Source organism: Rhineura floridana, chromosome 1 (assembly GCF_030035675.1).
Source record: "Rhineura floridana isolate rRhiFlo1 chromosome 1, rRhiFlo1.hap2, whole genome shotgun sequence".
Lineage (NCBI taxonomy): Eukaryota > Metazoa > Chordata > Lepidosauria > Squamata > Rhineuridae > Rhineura > Rhineura floridana.
In genome coordinates, this window is record NC_084480.1 from 212,344,491 (window position 1) to 212,370,863 (window position 26,373).

General features: G+C 42.9%; 1 protein-coding gene across 2 annotated transcripts in view; it reads right to left on the reverse strand.

Annotated features, from left to right (window-relative positions):
* Positions 1 to 26,373, reverse strand: part of NEDD9 (neural precursor cell expressed, developmentally down-regulated 9) — a 73,531-nt gene that overhangs the window by 18,458 nt on the left and 28,700 nt on the right. For both annotated transcript variants that reach the window (XM_061591977.1, XM_061591969.1), the window contains exon 2: positions 24,749 to 25,195. In XM_061591977.1, coding sequence (XP_061447961.1) covers positions 24,749 to 25,195 — 447 coding nt within the window. The remainder of the gene's footprint in view (positions 1 to 24,748; positions 25,196 to 26,373) is intronic.

A 26,373-nucleotide genomic window follows, 5' to 3' on the forward strand; every position in this document is an offset into this window, starting at 1 on the left:
ATGTGCTGCACAAAGGACTTATGGGAGGGGGGGCACAGGACAGTGGTGGGACTACTGACAGCTTCTGATTCTTTATCCTGGGCCGAAGCACCCCTATAAAGAGCAATATCAGGACTGGGGAACATCAGGTCCGGGGGCCAATGCAACCCTCCCCCAGTCCTCTCGAGATGTCCCTTAGGACTCTCCCCAGGCCACATCCCTCCCTGGCCCTGCTCTACACCCCCTTTGTTGCCTGGAATATCCCCTTTAACTGTGATAATGCCTTTTGGAATAAAAATGGAGGTATGATACATGGCTGGAGCATGGCCTATTGCACAAAGATAAGAGTTGCATTCATTGCTTCATGCACTTTTGCCTCTGGCTCCACCCACCACTATCATGTGGTCCCTGGAACGTTGCCTATGAGGGAATGCATCCCCTGAGGTGAAAAAGGACCCCCATCCCCGGGGCTATGGTCTGCTCCTGAATCATATACACACATTTCACTGTTAGCAATGTGCAGTCACATCTCTGGCAATCTAAATTCACATGAGCTAGGCTCTTGCTTTGAGCAAATTCCCACACCTTCAGTTATCTTAGAATCTATTCATTTCCCTGTTGAAATAAGGAGCCATCTAGACTGAAAGTTCTAGATAACAGAGGCAAGGTCCAGGAGGAGTCATACTACTATTTAGCAACTATTGTACATATTTCCTGTGTGCTTAGTTTGCTTTGTATACATTACTTCAGAAATCCTTATAACCATGCTGTAAGATTGAAAATGGAAATGGACTGCCTTCAAGTCGATTCCGACTTATGGCGACCCTGTGAATAGGGTTTTCATGGTAAGTGGTATTCAGAGGTGGTTTACTATTGCCTTCCTCTGAGGCTGAGAGGCAGTGACTGGCTGAAGGTCACCCAGTGAGCTTTGTGGCTGTATGAAGATTCGAACCCTGGTCTCCCAGGTCGTAGTCCAACACTCTAACCACTACGTCACACTGGCTCTCTATGCTGTAAGATTAGGGTATCTATATTATAAATGAGGGGAGGGAGAGGCTTAGGAAGAGTAGTAAGCAAATGGAGTTTGCAACAGAGGTGAGATTTATTTATTTATTTATTGCATTTATATACCCCCTCATAGCCGAAGCTCTTTGGGCGGTTTACAACAGTTAAAAACATTAAAAACAAGTATACAAATTTAAACCATACCAAATTAAAACCCATAAAAACTGATAGGCAAGTTTAAAACATGCTATTCTAATGCTGTTAAAAATGCCTGAGAGAAGAGGAAAGTCTTGACCTGGAGCCGAAAAGATAACAGTGTTGGCACCAGGAGCACCTCATCAGGGAGATCATTCCATAATTTGGGGGCCACTACTGAGAAGGCCCTCTCCCTTGTTGCCATCCTCCCAGCTTCCCTTGGAGTAGGCACCCGGAGGACAGCCTTTGATGTTGAGTGTAGTGTACGGGTGGGTTCGTGTCGGGAGAGGTGTTCCATCAGATTCCATCAGACAGAGATAGGGATAACTTCCCTTCTCTTCACCACAGCAGAATGCTACCTATATTTTGTGCCGAGAGTTTCAGCACAAAAAGGATGGCAGAAATGGGCAAGTAAATGAAAGAAAATGTGCAAGCCTTTTGGGCTGACCAGAAGAAAAAAAAGCTTTAGTACGCTTATTTGGCAAGATTACTTATTCATTTAGATCTTTTTCCTACCAAGGTTTGGAGGAAGGAACACTATGATGGCAATCCTATGCACACTTAAACTGGGAGAAATCCTCACTGGACTCAGTGGGACTGACTTCTGAGTAAAGATGCATAAAGTTTCACTGCATGTTCTCACCTCATTCTTATCCTCACAATTATACTATCATAAGTAGCTCAAAGCCCTACTAGTGAACATCACAGGCAAACATGGATATGGACCAGGCTCTCCTCAGCCCCACCACCATCAAACCCAGCAATTTCCTCTATCACATCACAGTAGTTACTAATCCCAGAGAGGTAGATGTTATTTTATTTATTTGTTATTACATTTATATCCCTCCTTTCCTCCAAGGAGCTCAAGGTAGCATACATGGTTCTTCCCCTCCACAACCCTACGATTGAGTCTTGGCTGAGAGATAATGACTGGCCCAAGTTCACCCAAGGAGCTTCATGGCTGAATAGGGATTTGAACCCTAACCTCCCAGGTCCCAGTCCAACACTCTAACCTCTACACCACACTAGCAACCTTCTGAAAACTGTTTTACAGCTACTTGGACTTGTTTACTCAGGCAGAGTGTTTGGGAAACAACCTGAGAAAAAGACTCTTTAGAAATAGGTGATGTTTCCCTTTTTGACCTTCTAAGGGCCATCAAAAGATCAAAAAGAGGGTGATGATTTAACAAGAGGGGTCAGATCAGAGAATTAACAAGGGTGGCCTCAACTCCTGCCTCCATCTTTCCAGTAAGATTGGCAGAGGCAGGTGCACTGGATTAAAGACTTTTCAATGAGGGCTTCTCTTATATTTCCAGCCTTTACCAAAGTCGGCTCCTGCTGAACAGCAGTTTCTGCAGAGAAGAAATTCACAAAAGAAATTGAATTAAAAAGGATTGTTCTGAACAAAAGAACCCACTGTTCCCTCCAGCTTTTCAGGAATGCTACCACACCAAAACATGTTGCAAGTGAAGCATATTACAAAATCTAGGTTAGGAATCTGTGTACGCTAAAAATGCAAGAGGCTGGGTAGTGTTTTGGTTTGGTAGCCTTTACTATCTTTCCTTTGCTGACAGTTACTGCTAGACAGACCAACCACTAAAGAACTATACACTCTGTTCAGTGGCTATACAATGCCAACACATACAAAATTAAGTCAGCAGGATGGCTTTTGGACCTTCACATAAGCATGCCTGTTAAGGCAGAAAAGTTATGAAGCAGCCTTATACTGAATTAATCCATCGGTTCTGTATTACCTAACCTGACTGGCAGTAGCTCTTCAAAGTCTCAGGTCTTTTCCAGCATTCTTTCCAAAGTTCTTTATAGCACAGGACAGGCTAACCTATGGCCCTCCAGAACTACAACTCCCATTGTTCCTTAGCGTTGGCCATGCTGGCTGGGGATGATGGGAGTTGTAGTTTAGCAATATCTGGAGGGCCACAGGTTAGCCAATTCTGTTTTAGCAGGGCATGTCATGGATTGAAACTGGGACCTTCTGCATGCAAAACACATACTCCATCACTGAGCAATGGCCTCAACCCAGTAATTTCATTGCACAGAACACAAAGGACTGTTTCACATATTATACAGAACAAACCAAATAGGCTTGCTGCTAAATGTACACTCAACAGGAGCGCCAGTCAATCCTGCCATCCAACCAAGCCTCTATGTTTTCAAAAACCCATGCAATATCCTCACATACAACATTTTTTTAGATTTACACCTAATATTTAAAAAACAGATGTGGAACCTAAATATGCAATGTGGTCCTATTTTTTATTCGGAGGGCCCTCTATTATTATACAATTAATCAGTATCATTTGGGCTGGTTTCGCATATTTCTGGTGGAAAAATATGAGCATTTTAAAATAAATGTTATAACAATGAAGGAAAACAATGTTCTAACTTGTATCAAAAGCCAGAAATAATGTTGACAAAAGTCAGCCATAAGTCATAACTTGACTAGATAAGACACAGTAATTAATTTTTCAACCCATTACACCTTGGCTCTCATTTTGGTGTTAAAAAAGCAATTGTCTTTAGTCCCAACCAGCCTGTGGTGCTATATTTCAGCATCAGACACACAGAAAGGGTGGTTCATTGTGTATCTGTGAAAAAACAATACCTCTGCTAGTTTTCTTGTCTCTATGTGCTCTTTGAATCAACACATCAGTAACATGTCTGATGTTGCGTTCATTTCCTCCCTCTGTGTTTGCATCTTTGGCAGTATGGGAATAAACTGTCCTTTTATAACCAGCACTATAATATCAATCAGAATTAAAAACAAACTGGATTTACAGTGAGTCAAAGGTTTCCCGCCCCCCTTTTAATTATTTAGATACAGATATCAATACTGTTCTTTGAGCAGAGCAACATAGACACTGATGGGGAACCAGAATATCCTGCATGCCACTTTTTTTTAATGGGAGGTTCTGAAACTCAGGTGGAGAATACATGTTTTGCAGGCGTAGGATTCAATCCCCATCAAATCTTTAGCTAAAAAAGATCTTGATAGTGTGGAGTAGATGGACCTCTGTCTCTTGAGATCTTGAGGAGCTGCAGCCAGTCTGAGAAGACTAGTCTTCCCCAATCTGGTCACTTCTAGATGTTGCTTGACTCCATCAGCTCCATCCAGTATCACCAATGGTCAAGGACGATGACAGTTGTTGCCGAAAACATCTGGGGGTCACCAAGTTGAGGAAAGCTAATGTAGACATACAGTAAATACAGCTGATAGCCTAATTAAATAAAAGGCAGCTTCACATGAGAAACAATATTCATCCACTAAAATTCCAAATCCCCAAATTCCACCTACTTAAAAAAAGACATGTTTGGCACAATTTTTCATTCAGTTTCAACCACAATTACATGATGATGTTTTTAAAATGTCCCCTCCTGCAACAGCAAAGGTTTATTTATTTATTAAATTTATTAGTCACCCATCTGGCTGGCTGTCCAGCCACTCTGGGCGACGTACAAAGTAAAAACATACAAATACATTAAAACATTAAAAATCTCAACAATAATAATAAACCTAACCCACCCCAAAAGCCTGCCTGAAGAACCAAGTCTTCAAGGTCCGATGGAAGCTCATCATAGAGGGGGCATGGCGGAGATCATTTGGGAGGAAATTCCACAAAGTGGGGGCCACAATTGAAAAGCCCTCTCCCTAGTTCTTACCAGTCTAGCTGTTTTAACTGGTGGGATAGAGAGAAGGCCTTTTGAGGCTGATCTTGTTGAGCGGCATCCCTGATGATGTTGGAGGCGCTCCTTCAGATAGACTGGGCTGAAACCATATAGGGTTTTAAAGGTCAGAACCAACACCTTGAATTGGGCCTGGAAAACAACCTGTAACCAGTGCAACTCCTTCAGCCTTGGAGTGATGTGATCTCGCCGGCGGCTGCCTTTAATCAGGCAAGCCGCCTCATTCTGTACCAGTTGCAGCTTCCGGACCATTTTCAAGGGTAACCCCACGTAAAGCGCATTACAGTAGTCTAGGCGAGAGGAGACCAGGGCATGTACCACAGATGGGAGCAGATGGTTGGGAAGGTAGGAGCGCAGCCTCCGTATCAGATGGAGTTGATACAGCGCCGCCCGGCTCACAGCCGAGACCTGAGCCTCCATGGACAGCTGGGAGTCAAAAATGACCCCCAGGCTGCAGACCTGGTCTTTCAGGGGCAATTGTACCCCATTGAGCACCAGGTCAATATCCCCCAACCTTCCCTTGTCTCCCACAAACAGTACCTCGGTTTTGTCAGGGTTCAGCTTCAGCTTATTCCTTCCCATCCAGCCACTCACCGACTCCAGGCACTTGGATAGGGTTTCTACAACCAACCTCGGTGAAGATTTGAATGAGAGATAGAGCTGCGTGTCATCAGCATACTGGTGACACTGCAGCCCAAATCTTCTGATGATAGCCCCCAGTGGCTTTATATAGAAGTTGAACAGCATTGGGGAGATGGAGCCCTGTGGCACCCCACAAGTGAGAGGCCAAGGATCCGAAACCTCATCCCCTAATGCCACTCTCTGGTACCTACCAGAGAGGAAGGAATGGAACCACTGCAATACAGTGCCCCCATGCCTAACCTCTTCAGGCGGTCCAGAAGGATACCGTGGTCAACGGTATCAAAAGCTGCTGAGAGATCCAGGAGGACAAGGAAGGTGCATTCATCCCTATCCAACGCCTTCCTCATATCATCCACCAAGGTGACCAAGGTTCACTGTTTCTGTGGCAAAAGAAAGCATTTGACTCTCAGTAAGCATAGAGATAAGATGACTATACAGCAGCAATCAAAAAGTAAAAGGTAGCTGTGTTGGTCCAAAAGAAAATTTCAAAAATCCACATTAGGGCAACACTTTATTTATCAGCAATCAGTTCTATACTTTTTTTTTTTTTTACCTAGAAGCATATAGCTCATACTTGGAGCATGCCCATGTTACAAATTTAACCCTTGAAATAGGTTGGTTGGAAAGTAATGCTGAAATTCCCTTCAAGGCATGGCACCTGCCTTCAGCAACCTATATGTTCTGGACTACAACTACCATCATCCCTGACCATTGGTCATGCAGCTTTGGACTGATGGGAATTGTAGTCTATCTGGATGACACCAGGTTGTAGAAGGCTACTACACACTACGAGGTCTCTCCCCTTCCTGCCCCCTCCATTTCAGCAACGACTCCAGTGAGTTTATAAACAACCTGGAACACAGTAATCTGAATCCGCTCTCAGTGTTGGCCAATTGTCACCAAGTTTCGCAATCGATGAAAAATATGTTGTGGGAAGCTTCCATCTCCTCTAGCCTTAGTTGAAATCTATTACACTAATGGGAGACAGTTTCCAGAAACAAAGGTTTGCTTTTGCAACGTACCAACTTTCAATAAAATATACGTAGGTGGAGTGAAGTTTCTCAGAAGCAACAGCTCAGTCAACAAGCCACAAGAGAGGGTGCTCTACTTTCTGGTTTTTGTTACCTTCCATGGAAGTGGCTCAGTGCAAAGAGCATAGGCCTTGGGCGACACATTTCTAACCCAGAAAATGGCATAAACAAAATATTTGGGGTCTGTTAAGGTAATGGCTTCTTATCAAATAAGTGTTATTGCTACGACAGAATTTATCATTTTGAACATTGCTACATTGGTCTGAAAGGACTGTGTCATAAGCACAGCAGGGGAACCTCAAGTGGCAGATACTATGAGGGTGTAAAGGACATATGTCAGACCACACACAAAAATGCAACGCTGTGACATTTTGCAAAATAGTTCCACTGCAGAAAGAACGAATGTTTGCACAAGCATAAGGCAAAGTAGCTCCTGCAAGAGACATCGTCACTTCTAAACAAAATGGACTACACAAAATATTTGGCAAGAGATTGGGAAGAGAGAGTCGATATACTGAAATCCTTTAATATTATTATGCAACCGCATATATTTTGCTACTTTATTATTTTATTTTTATTTATTTTATTTATTTATTAAATTTATATACCGCCCGACTAGCAATAGCTCTCTGGGCGGTGAACATAAAATAGTATAAAAATACAATGAATAACAAAATAATATTAAAATACAATCAACAATACAATAAACATTATTAAAATTAGATCAATGTAACTTAAAATGCTTCAGAGAATAGGAAGGTTTTGACCTGGCGCCGGAAGGAAAGCAGAGTCGGCGCCAGGCGTACTTCCTCAGGGAGACTGTTCCATAGTTCGGGGGCCACCACTGAGAAGGCCCTAGATCTTGTCATCACCCTCCGGGCCTCCCTGTGAGTTGGAACCCGGAGGAGGGCCTTCGTAGCAGAACGTAGTGCACGGGCCGGTTCATATCGGAAGAGGCGTTCCGCAAGGTATCGTGGTCCCGCACCGTATAAGGCTTTATAGGTGAATACCAACACTTTGAATCTAGCCCGGAAACATATTGGCAACCAGTGCAAGCTGGCCAGAACAGGTGTTATATGCTCGGACCGCTTGGTCCTTGTCAGCAATCTGGCCGCCGCATTTTGCACTAGTTGTAGCTTCCGAACTGTCTTCAAAGGTAGCCCTACGTAAAGCGCATTACAGTAATCCAAACGTGAGGTTACCAGAGCATGTACCACTGATGTAAGGTCCTCTTTACTCAAATAGGGACGTAGCTGGGCTACCAACCGAAGTTGGTAAAACGCATTCCTAACCACCGAGGCTACTTGAGCCTCAAGTGAGAGGGAAGAGTCTAAAAAGACTCCCAGACTACGAACCCGGTCCTTTAGGGGGAGTGTAACCCCGTCCAGGACAGGGTATATATCCACCATCCGATCAGAGAACCCGTCCACCAACAGCATCTCAGTCTTGTCTGGATTGAGCTTCACTTTGACTTCTTGATGAGTCTCATCCTCACCCTTTCTGATTTGAAGATTTAACAATGCTTTGGAACAGTTTACTGTTATATACATGATTTACATTTGGGGGAAAAACTATACTGAAAAAGAAAAGAAAAAGAGTAAGCAAGTGCCACCTTAAAATGAAAAATTAAGCCTTGGCTATATTCTGACCCCAAAGAGTTTGAATCCTACACAAAGACCCTTTTCACATGATCAGAGTGTGTTCTCAATGGCATTTAAGCCTTTGAAACATTCCCAGTGGGGGCTTAACCACCAAAGTCCCTTTAAAATGACAAAAGCACCTGATCAAGACCTGATTCTCATGGACTAACTCAGTAGTGTTCAGAGCTTGGAAGTAATTCGTTACAAAAAACGAATTACTTGTAATTTATTACTTTTTCGAGGAACAAGTGGGTAATTCCTTTACATTTTGATTGTAATAGAATGAAGAGTAATTTTATTACTTTTGAGGAGTAATTGTAATGTTTCCAGCTTTAGGGGCATTACTTGGGGGGGGAAGCAGGGGAAGTCTTCTGTTCCTCTGATTTGTGGATGAAAATGATGTGCCTCAAACTGGGCTTCTGTGCAACATCGCTCTTCCCTTGTGGTCTGTGGGTGGGTAGGGGGCGACGAGGGGGGAGGTGGAGAGTGAGACAGGGTGGAGTGGAGAAAACAATTGTTTTAAAAAATGGACGGTGGTGGAGAAGAATGGAGTGGAGGGAGAAAGGAGCCAGAGGGCAAGAACATGGATAAAGGAGAAGGAGGCAGCAGCAGAATGCAGATAAAGAACTGTGGAGGTGAAAGATGGTGTGTATGTGTGTGTGTGTGTGTGTGTGTGTGTGTGCGTGAGAGAGAGAGAGAGAGAGGTTGGAAAAGTTACCTTTTTTGAACTACAACTCCCATCAGCCCAATCCAGTGGCCATACTGGCTGGGGTTGATGGGAGTTGTAGTTAAAAAAAAAAAGTAACTTTTCCAAGCTCAGAGAGAGAGTACTGTATTTGCACTTGGCATGCAAACTGGCCTCCACTGCCCTCCCCGTTTTACCTTTTTTGCATCTCAAGTGAAAATATTTGCTTGTGTGGGTGTCATTTAATTGGTGGCAGGGCAGGGTCCAGGAGGTGGTTAAGTGAGAGAGATTATGCCTGCTGGCTGAAAGTGTATGTGTGCACTTGGTTTGACATGCAAAGATTTGAGCAGCGACCTCTCCCTTCCTTCCCAACTCCCTTCCCAGCAGAGAGACCACCACTATCTTATGGATAAAAATAATTATTCTACTACCTCTGTCCGTGTGTGCTTATTTTTAATATTGTTTTAGGCAACTTAGTGTGCAGCAGCCAAGGCAAGCACTTTGTAGGCACTCTAGGTTTTTTTTAAAGTAACTTAAGTGTAATTATAGTGAGTAATGGTAAAGCAATCAATTCCTTTCAGAACAAATGTAATTGTAATGGTAATTTATTCCTTTTTAAAAGTAATCTTCCAGTGTTAAGTTTTACATCACAATAGGGGCAAATTTAAATGTACATTTATGTGGCAGTAATTTCAGTGGAACATGCCCATAAGTGTTCCTACGATGAGAAATGCTATAGAAGAGATGCTGCAATGGGGATCTGCGGGCAGGCTGTTATGCCTACATCAGCGGTTCCCAAACTGTGGTCTGTGGACCACCACTGGTCCGCAACCTCTGCAGCATATCCACATTAAATATTCACACTGATTTTCAATTGTATTTTTATTGCTTCTTTTATTGTATTGTATGTTATTGTATTACCATTTGAATTATGTGGAAAGCAAAACGTAATACAAAAATTGTAAAAAATACAATATAAGACATAAAAAGCAATAAAATATAATTAAAAACAATACAGTGTTGAGTGCAGCACATTACAATTGCTACAACAGGCAGAAAAACAATTAAGTTGTCCAGCAAAATTATCAGCAATTTTCAAGTGGTCCATGGGGAAAAAAGTTTGGGAACCACTGGCGTACATCAATCACTGGTGGAGACAGTAGTTTTCTGCACTGCTTCTTCAGTATCTACTGCTTCTTCATCCCAAAATCCAAGGTGTGTAACCTGATATCTGGAGCACCTGGGAGGGGCTTATTCAGCCTGCAATCTCCATCTTGAAACTAAGTCTACAAGCTGACCTCATGAATACTACAGGAGTCTAACCTTTCTACTTTTTGCTTTTTTATTCCCCGTGCCCAGCTGATTAAGAGTTCTGGAGAACTGAAACCTTGCCACACATTTTGGTTGGTCCCAATAAAGTATAAAGGTATTGTCCAACCATGGATACTGAAGATCTGAATGCTAAGCACTAGAATACTATAGATTTGGAAGCCATACTGGATAAGAGAGAGCTTGACATTTGCCTATTATTTTCAGTTTCTCATTTTGTTAACTTGGTTCAGCTTCCAGTGTACAATTTTATAAACACAGATCACTTTCTCAGTCCACTTCATGCTTGTGACAAACTAGGCTATAGCTGACAAAAGCCCACGCATGCCACTTTTCTTCACCTTTAAAACTGAAATCCTATATCCATCAAGATCAAAAGCCAACTCATGCTCAGTTGAGAGTGCTTGGGTGTAAAAATGAATGCATTCACTTACTCCCACAGAGACATCTTATAAAAACACTGGGCTCTGCCTCAGAAAAATCTTTATAATCATCAGTCACATCAGTGAATCACTTCTTACTACTGCATATTCAGGGTTGAAGGACTCTTCAATTAGTGGTTTTCTAAGAAAGCCTGAAAGCTGATGAATAACCACAGATATAAATGCAAATAGGTGAGATACAGGACTGTTCTCAATCATTGTGTGTGCTAAGTAATAGATGAAGACTTCAGTTTCGGTTGCAGTGGAATCAGGAGAGTGAAAACAATTCATTCCTCTTATGCTTTCCACCAGGGAGAAACCCTCTGGCCAGATATAAAAATGGATAGATAATTTATCTCTCTCACACACACTCACACACACTCACTGGAGTCATCATATGATGATGTGGATGTGGGATGAGACACCGTGAATGCAACAAGCACAAATTTCATATCACCTCAAGATGTTGTTGCGTACAAGAAGTCCACTCATTCAACTTCCAGCTACCATGTGGTCATTATAGTCCCAGGGTTGCTTAGTGCCACTCTCAGTAACATGTGAACCATTTGCCCCCTCCATGGTAAAGACCAGGGCTAGCACCAGACTTCAGTGGGCCATTAAAAACATAGAAAGTTGCCTTATATTGAGTCAAACCACTCGTCTAGCTAGCTCAGTAGTCTATACTGACTGCCAGTGGTGCTACAAGACTTCAGACATTCCCAGCCCTACCTTGAAATGCTAGGGATTGAAAATGCTGCTGCCCACCAGGGAAACATACTGGGGAGAGAGGGATATGAGGTGGGATGAGTGACTGGCAGCAGCAAATGGAAACAGTGCTGCGGGTGGCACTAAGGGCAGCAACAGCACCTGATACCAGGCAGCGGTCCCAATGGATTGGCAGGGTCATGTCAGTGATGGTTCTGAGCCCCTGAGCCCTCAGCAAGTACCTGACCATGCCAGCCTGCAACATCAGGCCTGTAAGGATGGATTTGTGGGGACTTGAATCCAGGACTTAACCATGCAATCCATGCATTCTTAATCATGTGGTTAGATAGAAGCTGAAGGGATGCCGAGAGTGGTGTGAAAACAACAAAGGACGGCAGCAGAATGAATGGGTATTAGTTATCATGTCTTCAATGCAAACAAAAAATACTTCTAGTTTTGTCATCCTTTGGTATAATGTAAACACCTTTACATAGCAGTTGGCTTGCAGGCATACAGCTTCCTGAAAACAGGGGCATTACTTGGGGCATCAACATTTTAGGGGCAGCACAGAAAGGCACCAGCAGATGAGATCATGTTGATGAAAGTTGAAATTGATTCTACCTTGGTGAGGAAAATGTTTGAGCCAGCTGCAAATATGGCTGCAAGAGAAGAGAGTGAAATGTATGTATCTCTTGTTTACTCACTTATATTTAGAGTTTGTATGCAGTGAAGGCAAGTGTGGCATCCAGTTGGAAGGGCAGTAAAACTGCTAGTATTCAGAGCTGCCTTACAAAACACCTTCAATGATGAAGGCTGCAATCCTGTATCTACTTACCCAAGAGTTAATATCATTGAACACAATGAGATTTACTTTTGAATACCCATGCATAGGATTCAGTTGTCAAGCAATTACCTACTGCGGAGTTAGAGGTGGTTGTCAATGAATAGACCTGCTCATTGAGAACTGGTTCCTTGTTGTTTAAAACTGGAATGATCAATTTAATGATAATATACATCCATTTGTATTGATTTCTATTATTTCCATATAGCTATTGGCTGTAGTCCTATGCACACTTACAAGTTAGTAAGTCCCAGTGAGCTCAGTGGGTCTTACTTCTGAGTAGTCACGAATAGGATTGTGCCAATCATAATAATGTTGGGTTGTATTCAATGTTAGTCTTATTCAGAACAGACCCTCTGAAGTTCATGGATATGATTAACTTAGGTCCACTAATTTAAATTGGTCCATTCTGAGTAGAACTTAATTCGATAGAACCAGAAAATCTAGAAAATTTTAAAAAATGAGTATATTCACTAAGGCATTCTTTGATACATCTGCATTTCTTGAAACCCATCCTCTATTAAAAGACGATAGAGAAATTTCAGATACAAAATTGAACGAGAGTACCCTCCACGCTGGAGACACAGCTAGTTTAGTAACATCTCTATCATTAAAATGAAACTGTAAGTTGTTCTTTCGGTCTACTTTTCTAAAACAAACTTTGATTTGAAAAGCATGTGGCAAGTAATTAGGGTACTGTGTGACCAAGGGTGAAATGAGGGCAATTAAAAAATGTTCTTCAAATGGGGAAAAAGGTTTCACAACCAAACTTCAAATAGGGCAGATGTTTTTCTCCCTTTGATGTAAAAATGTCTTGTGCATAAAATAAAGAACAAATAAAACTAAGCTGCTTTCACCATAACCAAAGCCTCTGACTTTTAAAGAGCATGTGAACAGCAGAAAAACAATAATGACCCAGGGAGAGAAGAGAATATGTCCTGAACACATCTTGCTTAGTATTTTTATTTTCCTTCTCAGATGAGACCAGGATTGCAGCTTAATTGGAAGGAAGGGCATGGGAACATGAATGACATGGTGAACAGACTCATTATTGTACAAGCCCTTTGCCAACGCTGGATGGGCGGGGGAGTGCTGCTTCTGCTTTCCAAGGGCTGAAAGGCCTGGGCGCAATGGAAGCTTTGTGTAAACTGTCCTTGTTAACTGTTTGTCTGAATTCTTCAGTATTTTCCATGTTTATATGATATGACTGTTTTATGAAATCATATTTTCCTTTTTTTTTTAAGATTGTTGTATGATGCTTTGAGTACTTGGCAGGATGTTGTTGTTGTTATGTGTCTCCATGTCGACTACGATTTATGGCGACCATATGAATCAGTGACTTCCAAGAGCATCTGTCATGAACCACCCTGTTCAGGTCTTGTAAGTTCAGATCTGTGGCTTCCTTTATGGGATCAATCCATCCCTTGTTTGGCCTTCCTCTTTTTCTACTCCCTTCTGTTTTTCCAAGCATTATTATCTTTTCTAATGAATCATGTCTTCTCATTATGTATCCAAAGTATGATAACCCCAGTTTCATCATTCTAGCTTCTAGTGATAGTTTTTAGTTTTTTCTAACACCCAATTATTTGTCTTTTTTGCAGTCCATGGTATCCGCAAAGCTCTTCTCCAGCACCACATTTCAAATGCATTGATTTTTCTCTTATCAGCTTTTTTCACTGTCCAACTTTCACATCCATACATAGAGATCGGAAATATCATGGTCTGAATGATCCTGACTTTAGTGTTCAGTGATACATCTTTGCATTTGAGGACCTTTTCTAGTTCTCTCACAGCTGCCCTCCCCAGCCCTAGCCTTCTTCTGATTTCTTGACTATGGTCTCCATTTTGGTTAATGATTGTGCCAAGGTATTGATCCTTGACAAGTTCAATGTCCTCATTGTCAACTTTAAAGTTGCATAAATCTTCTGTTGTCATTACTTTAGTCTTTTTGACATTCAGCTGTAGTCCGGCTTTTGTACTTTCCTCTTTAACTTTCCTCAGCATTCGTTTCAAATCATTACTGGTTTCTGCTAGTAGTATGGTATTGTCTGCATATCGTAAATTATTGATATTTCTCCCTCCAATTTTCACACCTCCTTCTTCTTGGTCCAATCCTGCTTTCCGTATGCTATGATCTGCGTACAGATTAAACAAATAGGGTGATAAAATACACCCCTGTCTCACACCCTTTCCGATGGGGAACCAATCGGTTTCTCCATATTCTGTCCTTATAGTAGCCTCTTGTGCAGAGTATAGGTTGTGCATCAGGACAATCATGTGCTGTGGCACCCCCATTTCTTTTAAAGCATTCCATAGTTTCTCATGATCTACACAGTCAAAGGCTTTCCTGTAATCTATAAAGCACAGGGTGATTTTCTTCTGAAATTCCTTGGTCCGTTCCATTATCCAATGTATGTTTGCAATATGATCTCTGGTGCCTCTTCCCTTTCTAAATCCAGCTTGGATGTCTGACATTTCTCGCTCCATATATGGTAAGAGCCTTTGTTGTAGAATCTTGAGCATTACTTTACTTGCATGGGATATTAAGGCAATAGTTCGATAATTGTCGTCCCAACTGTGCTGCTGCTTTCACTTTGATTAAGCATCCCCAAAAGAAGAGGGAAATCTTTGTTTGAACAACCCATCTCTTTCAAGTTAAGGTGGCCCAAGGGTCTGCCCCCAAACCTGAACCTGAAACAGTATCCAGTGAAAACAGCAGTCCACAAGTGTATTGCGCCTGGTTTCCTTTAGGAAAATCTGGATAATCATCTAGAATCTATCAACAACCAGGATGATGGCCTTCTAGAAGGAGGAAGCTGTGCGTGTGGACTGTATGAATCAGCCCCTTAGGCTCATTTTTGTGCTACAGAACAACCCTGGCTGAAAACCTCATTTCCAACGAGGGGTACAGACAATGGCTCATTTTCAACCAAGGATTCAAACAAAGGCTTATTCAAGCCATTCATCTCCCCCCCCCCCAGCCAATTTGAGACTGTTTCTTTTAAAAGCGGTGTTTCGATTTCCAAAGAGAAGCTGATACAGCAATGGCCTTAGCATTCCCCAGTCATTGCATCACTCTAATCACCTGCCTTGAGACGTCTCTTTGACCTGCCTTGCCATGTCGGCCAGCAGTAACTGCTGTGTTAGCATGGGTTTACAACGCTCAGTGCATATTTAATGGAAACTGTGAGGAAGCAAAATACACCATATTTGCAAAGAGGGAATTAGCTGCTTGCAAACAGCTTGATGCCCACACGCTTTGTAGACACCTTTTTCAAAAGTCTCTTTGAACCACTGACCCCATCATAGACATCTGCTACTGTGGGTAGTGGCACATTCTTATTTTCTAAACAATTTCTATAATGCTCTCTCCAGATTAATTGACTCCAATTGTGTCACTTAATCTAGAGAGAGGATTATAATAGTTGCTTAGAAAATAAGAATGTGTTAGAATCGAGTTCTAAACTCAGAGCAAACAATTAACGTTTCACCAGGTTTTTCCTTGCTTTTGGAAAAACTGGAGGTGATGTTGACAACTAGAAATTTTCTGGCAGGAACTGGGATGCAAGAGGAGTGAAGGAAGGAAAGTAGGTGTATTAAAGAGCGGTCTGTGGTCCTTGCATTGCATAGATTGTTTCTCTTATCCCCAACCCAAACAAAACCTGAACTGTGGCCTGGTCTACACATGTGGCAGAATTGATAGTGATCTGGAAGTGGCAGAGTGTATCATTTCAGACCACAGGTAGAGTCACCAGTATGAATGCCCCCCTGTAAAACTATTCCCTGCACGTTTTTTTAAAAAATCACATTGAGAAGAGAGGTTCTAGCCTAGTTCTAGTATCCTGTGGTGCTAGTTCTCTATTTCCACTGTGTTTTTCAGAAATGCGATCCCCCACCTGCAGCTTGAAGTGGTACAGTTCATTCAACCACCTTAGAATTCTACCACCTCATTCCTACAACAGCATGCTGCACATGTAGACCAGGACTAAATGTAGTTGTACTTGCACCTAGTCATCTCTTGTTATTTTGCCTTTTATTCTCCTCGCTTCTCATTATTTTGTTCTTCCCTGTCAAAATTTAGTATATACGCTCTTTGTGGTGAATGCCTTTTGTTGTTGTTGCTTATGTTACTTTATAAAAGCTCTATGTACATCGATGATGCTGTATACAGAATACCCCAAAATGGATTTTTAAATTGTGTTTGTTGAATTAATGTGTTATAGTGCGATACTGTAGTTTAACATTGAGTTTTTATTTTCTCTAGTTTGTGGACAACCCAGAAAAGTGATGGCCACCAGCTTTGATGGCTTTGAAAGAGAATTAGACAAATTCATGGCTGATGGCTACTAGCAATGATTTATTTATTTTTTTTTAAATCAAAGCTGTTTACAACAAATAAAAAGCCATACAATAAAATCCATTATAAATACAGTAAAAGCAAATGTTAATTATTGTAAAAATACATCTTCTTAACTTGCATAAGCCTGGTGAAACAGAAAGGTTTTCAGCAGGCACTTAAAAGTTAAAACAGAAGGCGCCTGCTGAATCTCCGTTGGAAGAACATTCCAGACAACTGGGCCGATGACACTGAAAGCTCGATTTTGTATCAGTGTTAAATGAGCCTCGCCAACTCGGGGGACAGCCAATGCCACTCCTGCAGACTACGGTTATGCTCTACCTCCAGTGTCAAAGGCTATATGCCTCTGTATACCAACTGCTAGGAATCAAAAGCAGGGACAGTGCTGGTGCCCTTAGGTCCTGCTTACAGGTTTCCCATGGTCAACTGTTTTGCCATTGTGAGAACAGGATGCTGGAGTAGATGGGCCACTGAACTGATCCAGTGGGTCATTCTCATGTTCTATGTAGCCATCATCCTGGAGGGGCCTGTGGCATTTGTGCATCCACATTTCCATATGGCAATGCTCTGTGCTTTTCTGATTAAAAAAATGAGGTGTTGGTACTCATGTCTTGATAAAAGTTCTCTGGGTGCCAGCACAAAATGGTTGGCATGGGCAGCAAAAAAAGAGGTGTTGGTATTCTATACCAGGGTGTACTGTGACCAAAAAAAGCCCTGGCAACACTACATAGAGAGATTACTTACTGCACTTTCCTAGCTACAAATTATAATGTATCTGGTACTGGGAAAAGGACAGCCTCCACATCCTCGAAGAAGGCTATATCTATCATGTGTGCAACAGATTAACAAACAAATGCTCACTTATGCTACAAGCTGGTTGTATCCTCCTAGAGAAGCAGGACTTGGCCATTTGCAGAGCAGCCGCAGCCTTGCAGATATTTTGACCCCCTGCTATTAATACAGTTCTTTGAGATCATACTAGATGGAATATTTTTAACTCTTGAGCCTTGCCAAGACACACAGAATACTTGCAAGCATGGCCTGTATTAGGCACAGCAGGCACAGTGGTTCACTTAATCTGCTGGAGACAGGTGTTGCCAGCTGAAGGAAAGATATTCATCACTTTCGACGTCAAGGCAAGAAACCTTGAGCTCAACTGTTCATAACGCCAAGCTCCCTTAAATGCTTAAAAGATTGTTTTACTGACCTCTTGAGGATGAGAATCTGAGAGACTGCCTTGTTCAAATGAGGAGGGAAGCCAGAGCAGATTAAAAAAAAACTAGTTTTAATCAGAGATGATGTTTTATGACAGCATCAAAGATTTCCCCCCCCTTTGATAGATATAAAACTGCACAACACGCCAGGTTTGGAGATGGCTCCCCTTCCCTATACAGTTTTCAGAGCTTTCCCTAACAACACAAGAGTTACAACAAACTTTTACCTTAAGTCTACTTATACTGGCTTTATCAAAAGCCCGTTAAAAGAAACTTCAGGGCCTGGTATTGTTCTATGACTGCTGCGGCATTGGCAGCACAAGACTACAACGTGCCCTTTGCTGTTCTTTGTACCTGGAACTCCCTCCTGACATCTATGTGAGGCCACCCCTTCTCTCCGCCTTTGAGCTCTGACTCAGAACCTTCTTCCTTGAAGCCCTTATCGTCCCTAGAAACAAAGCTCAAGGGTGCCTGCCTCCAGACTGCCAGGATTTTGAGACAGCAATTCAAAGCCACACCTGGGCATTTAGCCTTCAGCAATTCATGTGAGTTAAACTGCTGTGTTGCCCTGGTGCAACAAAGCTACTTAAAAGCAAAAGACAACACAGACTTTTTGGTTTAGGAAAGGGATGGGGAAGACACTGGAAAGTATGGGACAAATGATTAATGGGGAGATATCTAAAACATCATGAAAGCAAATCAGGGTGACTGCTTTTGCTCACAGCCATATAAAAATCAGAACAAGTGTTCAACCCCCCCCCCCCAAAAAAAAAACCCTGGATGTAGTCTAACCTCTGCGAAAGCCTTGTGGAAGCAAATCAGGGTAAATGCTCAATGGTGGAGCCCCAAATGCACGTAACTGGATGTGTTCCTATTTCACCTTTGCATCACCTCCCCAATGTTTTATTCGTGCCTCTTCTATCTCCCCTCTCTTGCTTGTCAAAAAGTTAGAGAAAGCTCCTTGAGGCAGGAACCTAGTTTTTATTTATGTTATGCCATTCAGCAAAATTGCACATACTAATGGAATAATAATACAGTAAGTTGATCCGCTCCCGGAGCCGGATGGATCCCGCAGGTTTTCAGAGGGCTCTGGGAGATTTTCCGGCTGATAGGACTGGTGCTCCTGTCGAGGACCTGGTCGCACTGTGGAATACGGAAATGACCTGGGCTATTGACACGATCGCTCCCGCGCGCCCCCTCCGCTGTAGAGCTCATACAGCTCCATGGTATACCCCGGAGCTGAGAGCGATGAAACATGAGAGGAGGAGGCTTGAGTGCAGATGGAGGAAAACTCCCAGTGGATACAATCATGCCTTGGTAAGTGCCACCAATAAGTTGTATACAAAAGCGGTAAGGACAGCAAAGAAGCTTTATTTTGCTGCCTCTATTAGATCATCCCCATGCCGCCCAGCGGAGCTTTTTAAAGTTGTGCGTGGGCTCTTACACTCTGGCCCCCACGATACTACAGAAACATCGGAAGCCCGCTGCAACGAAATTGCTGGACACTTTCAAGATAAGATCGCATGTATCCGCAGGGACCTTGACTCTGATGTTGTGACAGATGAATCCATTGAAGTGTCCGGAGCACGGCCTTGTCCTTCTTTATTGGATGAGTTTCAGTTGGTGATGCTCGAGGAAGTGGACAAGGTGCTTGGAATGGTTTGGGCAACCACGTCTGTTCTGGATCCTTGCCCATCTTGGCTAGTGAAAGCTAGCAGGGCTGGGACCACCGGTTGGGCCAAGGAAGTGGTTAATGCCTCCTTGAGGGAGGGAGTAGTCCCTGGTAGCCTCAAGGAGGCAGTAGTGAGACCTATTTTAAAGAAACCCTCCTTGGACCCAGATAACTTGAACAACTATAGACCGGTGGCGAATGTCCCTTTTTTGGGCAAGGTTTTGGAACGGGTGGTTGCCGGCCAGCTCCAGGCGCTCTTGGATGAAACCGATTATCTAGATCCATTTCAATCCGGTTTTAGGCCCGGTTTTGGCACCGAAACAGCCTTGGTCGCCCTGTATGATGACCTTTGTCGGGAGAGGGACAGGGGGAGTGTGACTCTGTTGATTCTCCTTGATCTCTCAGTGGCGTTTGATACCATCGACCATGGTATCCTTCTGGGGAGACTCGCGGAGTTGGGTGTCGGGGGCACTGCTTGGCAGTGGTTCCGCTCCTACTTTGCGGACCGTCACCAGAAGGTAGTGCTTGGGGAACATCACTCGACACCATGGACTCTCCATTGTGGAGTCCCTCAGGGGTCGGTCTTGTCCCCCATGCTTTTCAACATCTACATGCAGCTACTGGGTGCGGTCATCAGGAGTTTTGGAGTGCGTTGCCATCAATATGCTGATGACACGCAGCTCTATTTCTCCTTTTCATCTTCTTCAGGTGAGTCTGTTGATGTGCTGAACCGTTGCCTGACCGCGATAATGGACTGGATGAGAGCTAATAAACTGAGACTCAATCCAGACAAGACCGAGACACTGCTGGTGAACGCCTTCCCTGCTCAGATGGTGGATGTTCACCCTGTTCTGGATGGGGTTACACTCCCCCTGAAAGAACAGGTACGTAGTTTGGGGGTTCTTTTCGATTCTTCCTTGTCTCTCGAGGCCCAAGTGGCCTCGGTGGCACGGAATGCATTTTACCATCTTTGTCTGGTAGCCCAACTACGCCCCTATCTGGACAGGGACGACCTCGCCTCCGTTGTTCATGCTCTGGTAACTTCAAGATTGGATTACTGTAATGCGCTCTACGTAGGGCTGCCCTTGAAGACAGTTCGGAAGCTTCAGCTGGTGCAGAACGCGGCTGCCAGACTATTGACGAGGACCAGTCGGTCTTCACATATAACACCTATTCTGGCGCGTCTGCACTGGCTTCCTATTTGCTTCCGGGCGAGATTCAAGGTGCTGGTTTTGACCTATAAAGCCTTACACGGCGTGGGACCTCAATACCTTGTGGAACGCCTCTCTCGCTATGAACCTACCCGTTCACTTCGTTCAGAATCTAAGGCCCTCCTCCGTGTACCAGCTCATCGGGAAGCCCGGAGGGTGGTTACTAGATCTAGGGCCTTTTCTGTGGTGGCCCCTGAGTTGTGGAACAGCCTCTCCGAAGAGGTACGCCTGGCGCCTACACTTCTATCTTTCCGGCGCCAGGTAAAGACCTTTTTATGCTCCCAGGCATTTCAATCTTTTAATTTTCTTAATCTTTCTACTTTTAACATGTATCCTTCTTAATTTGTGTTCTATTTCGTTTTTGTTGTGCTTTCTGTTGTTTGTTTGTACATGTTTTTGTGATTTTTTACTATGATATATTGTATTTTATCTTGTTTGTTCACCGCCCTGAGAGCTATTCTGCTAAGGGCGGTATATAAATTGAAATAATAAATAAACTGAAATAATAATAAATAAAATAAATAATAGGATGGATCCAAAAATGGTAAGAGCTTGGATCCAGTGCAGGCATTTTTGACATGTTCCCCTTCCCCACCTCCCATGCTCTTCCAGAGCATCTCCCAACCATCCAGAGCACAGGGAGCTAAAGTGAGAAACAGGAGCTGAGACCACAGATAAATACATGGAACTCTGCACATGAACCGATAATAATAATTGAAAAACAATAGTTTTGCACAAAGAAAGCACCGATTCTGCACTGGGATTTCGTTAAGCATATGAATTTGGTTGTAGTTAAGGGTTTGCAAACTATGACTATGTAAGACATCAAACCTTGTAACACTTGAAGCCCAGTCTCGCTGGTTTCAGGATCTTTCCCGGATGAGCCCCAATTCATACATTGATTAGGGGCCAGTTGTGTAATTCCCTTCTCTTCATCCCACACATAACTCACCATATCAGCCAGAACCTCCGGGTGAAGTGCTGATTATGCAGATCCTCCATTTGCACAATTGTCCTTGCTAATTTGTGGGGGATAAATTGTGTAAACAGAACCTCTACGCCAGAGATGGGGAACCCACAGCCCTCCAGCTGTTATTGGACTCCAACTCCCATCAGCCCCAGCCAGCATGACCAATGGTTGAGGATGATGGGAGATGTCGTCCAACATCTGGAGGGCCACAAATTCCACACTGCTGCTCTACATGTGGAGGCCCTGGCTCAGATGAGAGATTGTTTGCACAACAGCAAGGAGTTTGCACCAATCGTCCACCACGTTACTGCAGAGTTGGCCCAAATGAATTGATGAACCAAGTTATTGTTTCCATTTTTGCAAGATGTTCCTTGCAATCATAAAAGCAGAGATGAAATCTATGGGAGTAAGCTCTATTAAACATGGGGAACTTACTCCCCTGGACCCATCTTCCCTGACCCTGAGTGCATAGGAATGCTCTGAAAGCACTGAAAACAGCAGCTAAAATGTACCAAATTAAAAATCCTGTGCCAGACACCAGATTACAAGCAAATTATTTTGCAACAAACACTTTGAAGGGAAAAACAGAACCTACCTTCTTAATTATAGAGAAGACCATTAACTCAGCCAAGACTGTTAAGTTCTGAATATCGGTGACTTCAAAGGGAGGTTTTACACCTGGATGAACACCAGGTACCAGTTATGTAACTGGTCACAGTGATCCTTGAGTTGGTAATCTCAAGACTGGGCAGCTGGAAAAGTTCCCCTATGTGGGGTTGCTGTTAAAGCTTGTTTGGAAGGTGCAGCTATTATGAATGCAGCAGTTAGGTGGCTGGGTTGGGTGACCCACCACAAGTGTGTGGCACCACTACTGCAAGAACTTCATTTTCTGGCTGGACAGCCCCAGCCAGCCACTCCCCCTGCTCCCCTGGCCCCATCATGAAGCGTATTGGCTCAAATCCCACTCCAGGTTGACCCACCCCCTGGTGATGACTGCGAAATCCAGGTGTGACAAACCACAACTGAACCAAGAAAGCAAAGCGGCAGAGTGGGATCAGGGCATGCATATGGCACTTGCTTCAGGGCCTTATCAAGCACCCAAGAGAAGGCTTATAAACCATGCAGGTCTCGTTTAACTAATATCAGTAACATTTCTAGCTGCATCTTATCAGCTTGCATCATCTTGAGCATCTTCCACATCAGTTTCAAACCAGTAACAAAACAGCCACTCACTTAGCAATCTGTGGAATGTAATTAAATTTAAATAAAAATGTCTCCAGGTGATTGGGTAGGGAAGCTTTACAAAAGCTAGGACTATATATAACTATCACAAATATCTGTTGGCAGATGGGCTAATAGCCTTTGCAATTCTTGCTGGTTTAGAGTGTTCAGATGCTGATGTGTAACTCATTCTCTGCCTTTAGAAAAGCTGATCCTTACCACAGAGGAGAAAAAACCCAGACTAGTAATCAAAATATCAGGGAAAAGTTCCTAAAAAGCCCAAATGGAAAATATGGTCCACAAAAACTTCTGCTGGTTTGAACTACCTTAAAGTGAGGATGCTCAAGAATTTTGTTTGGCCTGCTTTTTTTTTTTAAGTCACCTGACCCGATTCATACTTCCCAGACTAACACATGGACCAGAATACAGTTACCATTTTTGCACTTCTTTGAAGTTTACAATCTCATCTCAAAAAAGTACCAAAATGGATATTTTAGGTTTAAATGCATGCAACAACGTCAGGTTAAAGTGCACATCGAAATGCATATTTTAGGATAAAATGCATATAAAAACTTGTATTATGTGAAAAAAGCATTCAAAAATAATACCGATTTCCATGTGTGTGTTTTTCAAAATAGCAGACTGATGCAAAAAGAGGACAGAAGATATTTATGAATGAACTAGTGCAAAATTAACACAGACTGGAAATAAACTTCTCCACCTGTCACTACCTTAAAGTGAATGGGTTATGGATGGAGGACAAGCTAGAAGGATCACAGCTTTAGTTTAAAAAGAAAAGAATCAGAATTCCTGCCAACATCAACTGCAATGAAAGATTAAACCATGGCACCTTCCAGACATGCACTTCCTGCTTGAGTATTCCTGTCGGCTGTACATCACTGAGACACATTTATAAGGGCTAAGCAACCAGCTCTAAATATTACAGAGGATTTACTGATAGCCCTGCCTTCCAGCTGCTCCATATCAGATGAAATGCAAAGGATTTTTTTACAGAGCAGTCCTTCCTCTAACTTTCAAGAGGCAATTGCATTGACTCATGCGAAGGGCACGTAACACTGCAGAGAGATGTCAAGTGTCACTTTTATTTGTTCTAGGTATAACATTTGAATCATCCTATTAAATCAAAGATTATCTAGATTTCCTGTTCCTCCTTGCACAGCACTGTTGTCACATCTTGCATCATTTCTTAAAACATATCCTGTAAACTCCTTAGACAAAAAGGTGCCTTGCCAAAATGTTGACACTTGCATGACTTTAATAAGAACAAACAATGCTGCCTAAGAAAATAGAGATCTATGATGACTACATGAGCCACACTCAGTACCACATTTTGTAGCCTTTGCCCAGAAGAATTTAGGCTGCTGTTACCACACAGGAACCCAAAGCGTTTAAACGTCCACCAGAGCCCATTGATTAATCAACTAATACTGATCACTGATAAACCAACTAATCAAACCAATTAAAGCTTGCAATCCCACCAGCAACTGGTTAGTGGTTATTTGTTTACCATTTTCTCAGAATGTATCACAGGATAAAAGAGAATCCCCCCCCTCCATGTATGGTGTCAGGGACTATATGGAGCCGCTTCAATGAGGGAAAAATGCCAAAGCTGATCAAATGCTGGCCCAGCTACAGGCCCTGAACCTGTCAAGAATACATAAAGACAGGGGATGGAATACTACAGACATAGTTAGTTCCATTATTCCCTGTGGATGACAGAGTTCATACACATACCTTATATATCCATCTCTATATCACTTGCGATAGGAAAGAAATGGACAAATTGAGGATTTATCAGTTTCTTATGAGCTAAAGTCCACCACGTTCATCTACTTTCTCTATCCCACAGCTAAACAGCTCAAAGAAATTGTTTTGAAACAAATGCCTGAAGATAATTTGCACACACCTTGTTGCTTATGGGAGAGCCATCAATTCCGCCAAAACTTCTCTGCCCAGATGGAGGCACTTGATAGGCATCTTGGCCCTGAAAACCATGGCCGGTGGGTACCTGGTAGATCCCTTGGTTCAGATAAGAAGGAGGCACTTGATAGACTGGGTCTCGAGGAGGAGCATGGGCATTTGGCACTTGGTTGATCTTTTGCTGGTTAAAGGGCTGGTGTACTGATCCTGAATTTGCCATGTCTTGGTTAGAGGGACTCTCCTGTACAGGGCCGATCAGAAGTTTCACACGGTTACCAGGGACAATGCCTTGCCGTCCATGTAAGGAGCAAAGCCACCATCCTTCCAGTCCTTCAGTGTTCTGTTCTATCACTGTCAAAATGTCACCTTTGCGGAAAGCCAACTCTTCTGCACATTCTGGGACGTTATCATAGAGAGCTCTTGCCATAAGATTCTGTAGGGAAAACAGAGAGAAGAGAACATAAGTATAATATAGTCAAAGAAGTAAGGATAGTCATTGTGAGGGGGGAGTCATTGCACAAATGCAGCATTAAAAGCAAAACAACAGTGGCCTTGGACATGGTCACACTTGAAGCAAAAAAGTCAAAATGGCAGCCTTCACTCCAACACCTCTGATGATTGCATCTAATTCTTTAAAAACAGACAGAAAGAGGTTGGGATGCAATAAGAGAGCACACTGCTTTATGGCAGGTGTAGGGAACCAGTGGCCTTCCAGATGTCGTTGGACTACAACCAGAGCTTGGAAAAGTTACTTTTTTGAACTATAACTCCCATCAGCCCAATCCAGTGGCCATGCTGGCTGGGGCTGATGGGAGGTGGAGTCAAACAATACCTGGAGGGCTGCAGGTTCCCCATCCTTGCTTGATGGTAAGGGATGATTTGCCTAATGAAACATATATAACCATGTGTAACCTGGGCGGGGATTGGGGGAGGGAAGGGACCCTGGAAGTTAGGAGTCAGGACTCTAATTGTGAAATACAAGAAAATTCGGGTCAACGCAATTCGGCAGAAGAAACTAATGGCTTGCATTTATAACCAGGGATGTCACCATGTGTGTCAGAGACTAGGAATCTGAATTTGCTTAATTACAATATCACTTGAGAAAGGAAGGCCACCTCTTTTGTGAAGGTTTTCCTACAGAACAGTGAAGACTGCTGCCTTAAAACTCAACTATGAAAAGTGCTGTGGGTTGGAAAGGCAAAATTACTACCTGCATGTGGCACACTATAAATATTGCATAAAATTTATAACTTCTCTAATGGCAGCAAAGGGGGTTTAGTGTGCAGGAATGAAACTCAAGTTCAAACATTAGAGCAGCCAATTCTTTCTCCGTTTAGCTTCTGGAAAATGTGAATTATAAAAAACCTACTTCACTGGATTCCTGCATGGGTAAGCATGGCAATGTCCTGGAGAAGGCAGATCTGGCCATAGTTAGTAATGCTTTAATTAGTTTCCATCTACATGACTGCAACATGCTGTATCTGAGGATGCCCCTGAAGAACATTCAGAAATGGCATCTAGTGCAAAATGCAGTGGACAGACTGATTTTTGCCATATGCTTTTAAAAAACACATTATACAGTTCTTGTACCAACTGCACTAGCTTCCAATT